Here is an 8,927-nt window from a genome sequence, read left to right on the forward strand (position 1 = left end):
TGCAATGGTGAGTCAGAAGTTCTTTTTTTGAAAATTGTTGATATTCACTCTCCAGAGAATCTTTCTGCAGTGGTTTGGTTTCGATCAGGCGGAAAACCTCGGACTAGTTCACAAAAGTATGTTTTTTCAAAAAATGTGAAATGCACGAAATGTTCGCCAAGCTCACGATCGAATCTGAGGCAAGCGTTTTGTCCGCCATGAGCCAAGGATTCCATCGAGTTATGAGCGATTTTGAGCTTTTGATCGCTGTAGCGCCCTGGTCGGGCCTATTGGGATGAGCCTTGGTCACATTGTAGGCGGTGTGAGTACTACCATCCCTCCAAGTTGCAAGTCTCTACAACTTACGGTTTGGTTTGCACGATCAGTTTTACATGGATATCGCTGATCCTTGACCATTCTAACAATTACAATAGGGCTTCCGCGCTACGCGCTTGAACCCCTAAAAATAACAACAATCAAAATAAAATCAATCAAAATTATGTAATCAAAAAAAGTAGCTGTAGTCCAATTACTTGTAGTATTTTGTAATATAATCAAATTACAAGTAGTTACATGTAATCAGTTACTACCCTGGGCTGGATATGAAGATCAAGAAAAGACAAAAGCCAAGCAACATTGTAGTCATACATATAGCAGAATGTTTAATTTTGAACCATTTCCAAAGCAAACATAAGGCAACATAAAAGTACAGCTAATGTCAGAATGTTTTCAGAGATGACTGGCACTTATCGTTTACAAAAGCTGGTCATTAAACAAGACGGAAAGGGTTAAAGCATTCGAAAAACACCCAAGATAGGATTCCAGGCAAACATAATTGGCAAAAATAGCAAAAAGTTACATTCGATTTTGGGCGCGTACACACAGAGAAGCACAGAGATGCTTGGAAAATCGACATGCACCACCAATCGAATCCTGAGCAGACATACCCGTCAATTAAAGGCAGGTCACGTGACATTCTCGAGGGTCAGAAAGCAGGAAACAGCCCATTTAAAAAAGCGATAACTGCAAAGAGGCTACAGCGCACGATGGTACATCCTGCTACCGAAAACGGCGACGTTCCTCTGTGCGTAGTGCCATCTGTTGGCAGACTTCGAGATGCTTTTTTAAAATTGTGCCTTTGCGGAGGAAAGCGAGAGCAGCTGGCCTTCTCATCCATTTTGTTGCTGATCTGAGACCAGTTTCGAGTCGTCTGATATGTGTGTTAATATAGAATTTGGGAATATTAAATATGGTCCGAGATCAGCAACAAGAACATCCAAGCTTAGAGTCCATGTTCTTCAACCATTGTTGTTCTGGAGAAAGAGTTGTTTGAATATTTTATATGGCAAAACCAAAGCATTACATGAATCAGTCATGGAATATTGAAGTTTTGTTTGTTTGCTCACCTCTCTGGATTGATTGGCTTATGTTGCTGTTCGTGATGCTCCTGCTCTTTCTGTTCCTGCTCCATTCTACGAAGAGAGACATTTTTTGATATTGCTTTGGGAGTTTTTGGTCTCCAAATTTAGCAAATTTAAGCAAATTTAAAGGAGTTTGGGGATTACCTTTCTTTTCTAGCGTTCAATCTTTCCTCTTCAAATCTAAAAAAAGACAAGTTGATCTCATAGTATCAGTTTATAGTTTTGGCTTGCAAAAGGTAAAACATGTTTGTACGTTTGCAATCGTCTTACTGTAAGACACACTCTGGGATCTGGATATGATCCATAGGAACAATCTTTTCCAGCTCTTCCAGACTGTGCACATAACGGATCTTATTCATGAACTTCACGCTGCAGGGTGTAAAATATCATTTATGAGCATGTCGGAAAACCTTCACCTGCAACCTGAAACCTTCAACCTCATTGGAAAATCTGACGTTTACCTGATGAAGGGTTTGGAAATTGCGATGACTGTCCGGATAAACCACGATGGATGAGTGATGATCAAAGATTTCAGGTTTTTCCTCAGTCTGTTGATGAAGATTAAAGATGTTGATCTCAGAATGTCTGAAATCATCTATGAAATCCATAAAAGTGATGACTATTTCCATACCTTCTGTCAATCATCTGATAGCACTTCTTGAGCCAGCTAATGCCGGGCATCTTATTCCGCGGTGTTCCTCCATTCATGTAAATGATCAGGTAATCCTCCGCCACCAGCATCTCCAGACTGCTCACCACATACCTGAGGAACAGGTGTGAACGCAGCGTGAAGGTGTAAAGGGAAGCCAAAAAGGAAAAACACTGAACATGAAGGTTGTACAGTCTGGCTTAGCTGTTACACTCATAAAAATAAAAGTTCCAAAAGGGTGATTTTGCAGTGATGCCATAGAACAGGGGTGGGGAACCTTGATCCTCGAGGGCCGGTGTCCCTGCATAGTTTAGCTCCAACCCTAATCAAACACACCTGAACAAGCTAATCAAGGTCTTCAGGATACAGGTTGGTATCTTTTTTTTCAGGGTTGGAGCTAAACTCTGCAGGGACACCGGCCCTCAAGGATCAAGGTTCCCCACCCCTGCCTTAGAAGAACCATTTTTGGTTCCCCAAAGAACCTTTAGGTGAACAGTTCCTAAAAGAACCATTTTGAAGAACATTTTAGAACCGTTTTTGAATATAAAGAACCTTTTCAGCTTTTGGAAGGTACCATGGATGTTCAAGGTTCTTCATGGAACCATCGATGCCAATAAAGAACCTTTATTTTTAAGAGTGTAATTTCCTTACAGAAAGAGGTTTTCCATCAGGTAATGGTAGTCTGGGCAGCTGCTGTCAGGAAGGTAACACGCTGTGAAGACAATGATGGCGTTCAAGCCTTCGCCATAGTACCCTAAAGAACAGAGAGAAGAAGTGACGTCAGGATGCAGGAGACATTTTATATAAACAGCATTAACATACAGTACATGTAAATGGTTGACTCTGAAGCGTGACGTACCTCCATGTGATATGACGCGCAGATAGGGCCGTATGACCTGCATATCGATGCGATGTTCCTGTTCGCCGATGATCACGGTCCTCCATAAACGGCCGTTGACACCCGTCCCGTCCACACCTTCTCCATCAGCATCACTGTCAGCAGGGGGTGCTTTGGCCGAGGCGACGGGTGTATCATCTGAAAGCCATGGATGAATGAGTGGAACAGATATAGGGTATCTAACTACTGATATTTTCATCTATCTACCTACCGATCTTTACATATGTCTATCTACCCACCCATCTATCTATCTATCTATCTATCTATCTATCTATCTATCTATCTATCTATCTATCTATCTATCTATCTATCTATCTATCTACTCAACAATATTTTCATCTATCTACCTACCTACCCATTTTTCTACCTACCGATCTTTACATCTATCTATCTACCTATCTGCCATCTATCTACTCACCAATTTTTCATCTATCTACCTACCTACCTACCCATTTATCTACCTACCGATCTTTGCATCTGTCTATCTGCCTACCCATCTACCTACCCATCTACCTATCTATCTATCTATCTATCTATCTATCTATCTATCTATATATCTATCTATCTATCTATCTACCATCTATATATCTACTCAACAATATTTTCATCTATCTACCTACCTACCCATTTTTCTACCTACCGATCTTTGCATCTACCTACCCATCTATCTATCTACCTACCCATCTATCTATCTACCTACCCATCTACCTACCCATCTATCTATCTACCTACCCATCTATCTATCTATCTATCTATCTATCTATCTATCTATCTATCTATCTATCTATCTATCTATCTATCTATCTATCTATCTATCTATCTATCTACCATCTATATATCTACTCAACAATATTTTCATCTATCTACCTACCTACCCATTTTTCTACCTACCGATCTTTACATCTATCTATCTACCTATCTGCCATCTATCTATCTACTCACCAATCTTTTCATCTATCTACCTACCTACCCATCTATCTATCTACCTACCATATATCTATCTACTCACCAGCCTTTTCATCTTTCTACCTACCTACCCATTTATCTACCTACCTATCTGCCATCTATCTATCTACTCAACAATCTTTTCATCTATCTACCTACCTACCCATCTATCTATCTACCTACCTATCTGCCATCTATCTATCTACTCACCAATCTTTTCATCTATCTACCTACCTACCCATCTATCTATCTACCTATCTACCATATATCTATCTACTCACCAGCCTTTTCATCTTTCTACCTACCTACCCATTTATCTACCTACCTATCTGCCATCTATCTATCTACTCAACAATCTTTTCATCTATCTACCTACCTACCCATCTATCTATCTACCTATCTGCCATCTATCTATCTACTCACCAATCTTTTCATCTATCTACCTACCTACCCATCTATCTATCTACCTATCTACCATATATCTATCTACTCACCAGCCTTTTCATCTTTCTACCTACCTACCCATTTATCTACCTACCTATCTGCCATCTATCTATCTACTCAACAATCTTTTCATCTATCTACCTACCTACCCATCTATCTATCTACCTACCTATCTGCCATCTATCTATCTACTCACCAATCTTTTCATCTATCTACCTACCTACCCATCTATCTATCTACCTATCTACCATATATCTATCTACTCACCAGCCTTTTCATCTTTCTACCTACCTACCCATTTATCTACCTACCTATCTGCCATCTATCTATCTACTCAACAATCTTTTCATCTATCTACCTACCTACCCATCTATCTATCTACCTATCTGCCATCTATCTATCTACTCACCAATCTTTTCATCTATCTACCTACCTACCCATCTATCTATCTACCTATCTACCATATATCTATCTACTCACCAGCCTTTTCATCTTTCTACCTACCTACCCATTTATCTACCTACCTATCTGCCATCTATCTATCTACTCAACAATCTTTTCATCTATCTACCTACCTACCTACCCATCTATCTATCTACCTATCTGCCATCTATCTATCTACTCACCAATCTTTTCATCTATCTACCTACCTACCCATCTATCTATCTACCTATCTACCATATATCTATCTACTCACCAGCCTTTTCATCTTTCTACCTACCTACCCATTTATCTACCTACCTATCTGCCATCTATCTATCTACTCAACAATCTTTTCATCTATCTACCTACCTACCCATCTATCTATCTACCTACCTATCTGCCATCTATCTATCTACTCACCAATCTTTTCATCTATCTACCTACCTACCCATCTATCTATCTACCTATCTACCATATATCTATCTACTCACCAGCCTTTTCATCTTTCTACCTACCTACCTACCCATTTATCTACCTACCTATCTGCCATCTATCTATCTACTCAACAATCTTTTCATCTATCTACCTACCTACCCATCTATCTATCTACCTATCTGCCATCTATCTATCTACTCACCAATCTTTTCATCTATCTACCTACCTACCCATCTATCTATCTACCTATCTACCATATATCTATCTACTCACCAGCCTTTTCATCTTTCTACCTACCTACCCATTTATCTACCTACCTATCTGCCATCTATCTATCTACTCAACAATCTTTTCATCTATCTACCTACCTACCCATCTATCTATCTACCTATCTGCCATCTATCTATCTACTCACCAATCTTTTCATCTATCTACCTACCTACCCATCTATCTATCTACCTATCTACCATATATCTATCTACTCACCAGCCTTTTCATCTTTCTACCTACCTACCTACCCATTTATCTACCTACCTATCTGCCATCTATCTATCTACTCAACAATATTTTCATCTATCTACCTACCTACCCATTTATCTACCTACCTACCGATCTTTCTGTCTACCTACTAATCTATCTATCTATCTATCTATCTATCTATCTATCTATCTATCTATCTATCTATCTATCTATCTATCTATCTATCTATCATGTTCTTCAACCGTTGTTGTTCTGGAGAAAGAGTTGTTATCTACCTACCTACCCATTTATCTACCTACCTACCGATCTTTCTGTCTACCTACTAATCTATCTATCTATCTATCTATCTATCTATCTGTCTGTCTGTCTGTCTGTCTGTCTGTCTGTCTGTCTGTCTATCTATCTATCTATCTATCTATCTATCTATCTATCTATCTATCTATCTATCTATCTATCTATCTATCTATCTATCTATCTATCTATCTATCTATCTATCTATCTATCTATCTATCTATCTAAACCAAGTGGTTTATCTACCAATCTTTCTATCTTCCTAACGTTCTCTTTCCAGAGCCATGAAGAACTTACCCTCCCATTCCAGATCATTGCCGTTGGTGATGAACTCCAGCGAATCTGTGTCATCAGGCGTCTCGATATCATCCACGTTAATATCCAGATCATCAGGTGTATCCAGGAAGTCATCAGAGAGCAAAGACCCTTCGCTCTGGTCCAACGACAAGTTCATATCCGGGGCCACCAGCGTGCGGCGCTTCCGGTGAGCTCCGCCCCCTCCGGCTCCACCAATCAGGAGAGAGTTTGGGGGAGCTGAGCCAATAAAGATACATTTTGCATTACACAAATGCAAATTACTCATTTAAGATGAACATTTGCATATGAAGCAAAGTCACTCACAAGTTCTCCCCTCATTCAGGGCACAGGAAGAGTCCATGTCACCCTCCGCAGGAAGTGGCCTAGTGAAGACAATATTTCAGCTCACTTAAAAGTGCAAATACCAATTCCTGGTAATATCTTTGGAGCGAAACGAAAACGAGCAATGAAATGACAAAATGGCAATTCTTGTGTGAACTGCTTCTTTAAGACCAGAGCATATTGTGATATGCTAATTAGCAGCATAGGCCCTCGGGGCCGCTGCACACGCAGCTAATAAATAGAGGGGGGTTGTCAGAGCCGCTGGGGTTCGCAGCTGCTGCTTCTGTGCTAAAAGACTATTTAACTCGCAGTTGTCATTGTTTCCCCCTGAAACGCACATTTTAGACGACAATGGCAAACCAAAAGCCTTGAGAAAGACAAGCAAATCACTACATAAATGCATAATACTAACATACAGTATGCAAACAAATGTATGAATCACAGCTTAAATTTGGCACCATGTTATTCATAACAACAACAGCTTCCCTGTGGAGCTTCAGCAAATTTCTATTTCTCTCAGTTTGGTATTAAACAATAATGCGGCACTAAAACCTATTTTAATTAACATAAACTTGATAGAATTGATGATTTAGCATGGTTTAGAAAACAAACAAACCGAAAACGCACAATCAAAGCTGCTCTCTCTTACCTGCTGTGTGAAACGTACAAGGTTTTTGGTATGCTTCCTGATTCAGCGAGTTCTTACTCCACGCTAGCGTGAAATCTCATGGTCCTGACGCTGTTTAATATTTCAAAAGCATCATGCTGTCGTGTGATGCTGGAGCTGCTCCTCTATGCCTGACCTGCCTCCATTTTGCTGGTGATGCTGCTTGTGTTGTTGGCAGCTCGCTGCGTCACATGACGTGGCTGCTTTCCATTTAAGGAGAGAGCTGCACCTGCTCCCATCTCTGCTCTTTTCCTTTTTTTAAGGCTTGTATCTATCTGTAAGGCCAGTATAGCCTCAAACTTTGTTTGTCTTTTTTTGGAACTTCTTACATTCAATTTAAACTGGAATAATTGATCAATATAAACATTTAAATGCATCAAATATCCAGTTTCTGCACATTTCATGCATGTGATGTATTTAAAGCCACAGTGGAAGCAAATGTTTAAATTTGAGGCCGGAAATGCAATAAAACGTTTACCTGGGAAAATCATCGTCCAGCCATTCGTCTCTAGCCTCTATGATCTCCATCAGCGGGCCAAAGTCAACGCTGCCCATGCTGAAGAAACCTGGACCTGAAAAACAAAGTCAAATCCGTCCCTGAAGAGTTTAATCACCAAAAAGTCAAAGCATACCAGAGGAATTTTTAGTGTGCTACGGATTAATGGGAAAAAAAAACAAAAAAACATTTTAATCCCTCTTTTAATCTCTGGCTGAAGTGGCCTCCGCTTTGAAGATAATTCCCTTTTGTTCTACCAACTTTGAATTGTCTTTTTGATTTAGGGCTATTTTATACTGTAACATATACAAAACAAACAAGACATAAACTGCATTATTACATTAAAAAAAAAACATTTGTGAACTGAAAAATAATTGAATACTACATTAACATATTGGGAAAACACAACACAGTTACTAAATTGAAACAACATTTTATATCAAAATGGAAAATATAATACAAATATTATTCAAAATATGACTAAAAATTATAATGGTACCTCACAGATACTAAAATAAATATTAAATTCATTATTACATTGAAGCTTCATGGTGGTGTGGCTTGAAAGCACTAATTCATTCAATAAATGCACTCTTTTTAAAGCTTATTAACTCAGCAAATCTTTTTAAATTTAGTCTTTGGTAGATCAAAATATTAACAATACATTATTGAGCTGCTCGTACTTACATAAGGATCAGATTATTCCCTACGAACTGATTATTTTTCCTCTTCATCCAGAGCCGAATGCAGGTGTTGATGCAGGTGCTCCGGGAGAAACACAAGACTCCTCTGTTCACTGTGAAGAAGAAAAGAAAAAAAAAAACTATGCTCACTCTCCAGGTCACATCAGGCACTTTGACACTGAATTCAGTCCATCATGTTTCCAGAGGCATGTATAGTCTCTTATTTAAATCCAAACGTTAGCCTACCAGAAAAGATGCTTTAGGATCATTTATATCAGCGATGCTTTGTCATATTGCTTCTCCTCTTGAATGCTGAATGCTGGTGGTCCAGAATCAGGATGAATAGAGCATCTGTTATTTAGGCACTTCCACATCCTCTGAGCACTGGAACAACAGAGCCTTTGAAATCCCACTTTAAGCTCTATAGCCCTCTCAACCAGCGGATGGCGCTAATGTACGAGTCATATCTGGTGATAA

General features: G+C 39.2%; 1 protein-coding gene across 2 annotated transcripts; it reads right to left on the reverse strand.

Annotated features, from left to right (window-relative positions):
* Positions 1–611: 611 nt before the first annotated feature.
* Positions 612–8,838, reverse strand: atcaya (ATCAY kinesin light chain interacting caytaxin a). Of its 2 annotated transcripts, XM_073844032.1 has the most exons (13): positions 8,697–8,838; positions 8,455–8,563; positions 7,750–7,843; positions 6,587–6,645; positions 6,263–6,499; positions 2,909–3,085; positions 2,701–2,803; positions 2,032–2,163; positions 1,862–1,948; positions 1,671–1,769; positions 1,545–1,580; positions 1,386–1,451; positions 612–1,292 (listed from the first exon to the last, which is right to left on the reverse strand). In XM_073844032.1, exons 3-13 carry the CDS (start codon positions 7,824–7,826, stop codon positions 1,262–1,264), a joined length of 1,104 nt encoding a protein of 367 aa, XP_073700133.1. In that variant the 5' UTR covers positions 7,827–7,843; positions 8,455–8,563; positions 8,697–8,838; the 3' UTR covers positions 612–1,261. The 2 variants fall into 2 exon arrangements, with proteins under 2 accessions (XP_073700133.1, XP_073700134.1); XM_073844033.1 differs by lacking the exons at positions 7,750–7,843; positions 8,455–8,563; positions 8,697–8,838 and adding an exon at positions 7,254–7,451.
* Between the last annotated feature and the right edge of the window lie 89 nt (positions 8,839–8,927).

The sequence above is a fragment of the Garra rufa genome, chromosome 7 (assembly GCF_049309525.1).
Source record: "Garra rufa chromosome 7, GarRuf1.0, whole genome shotgun sequence".
NCBI lineage: Eukaryota > Metazoa > Chordata > Actinopteri > Cypriniformes > Cyprinidae > Garra > Garra rufa.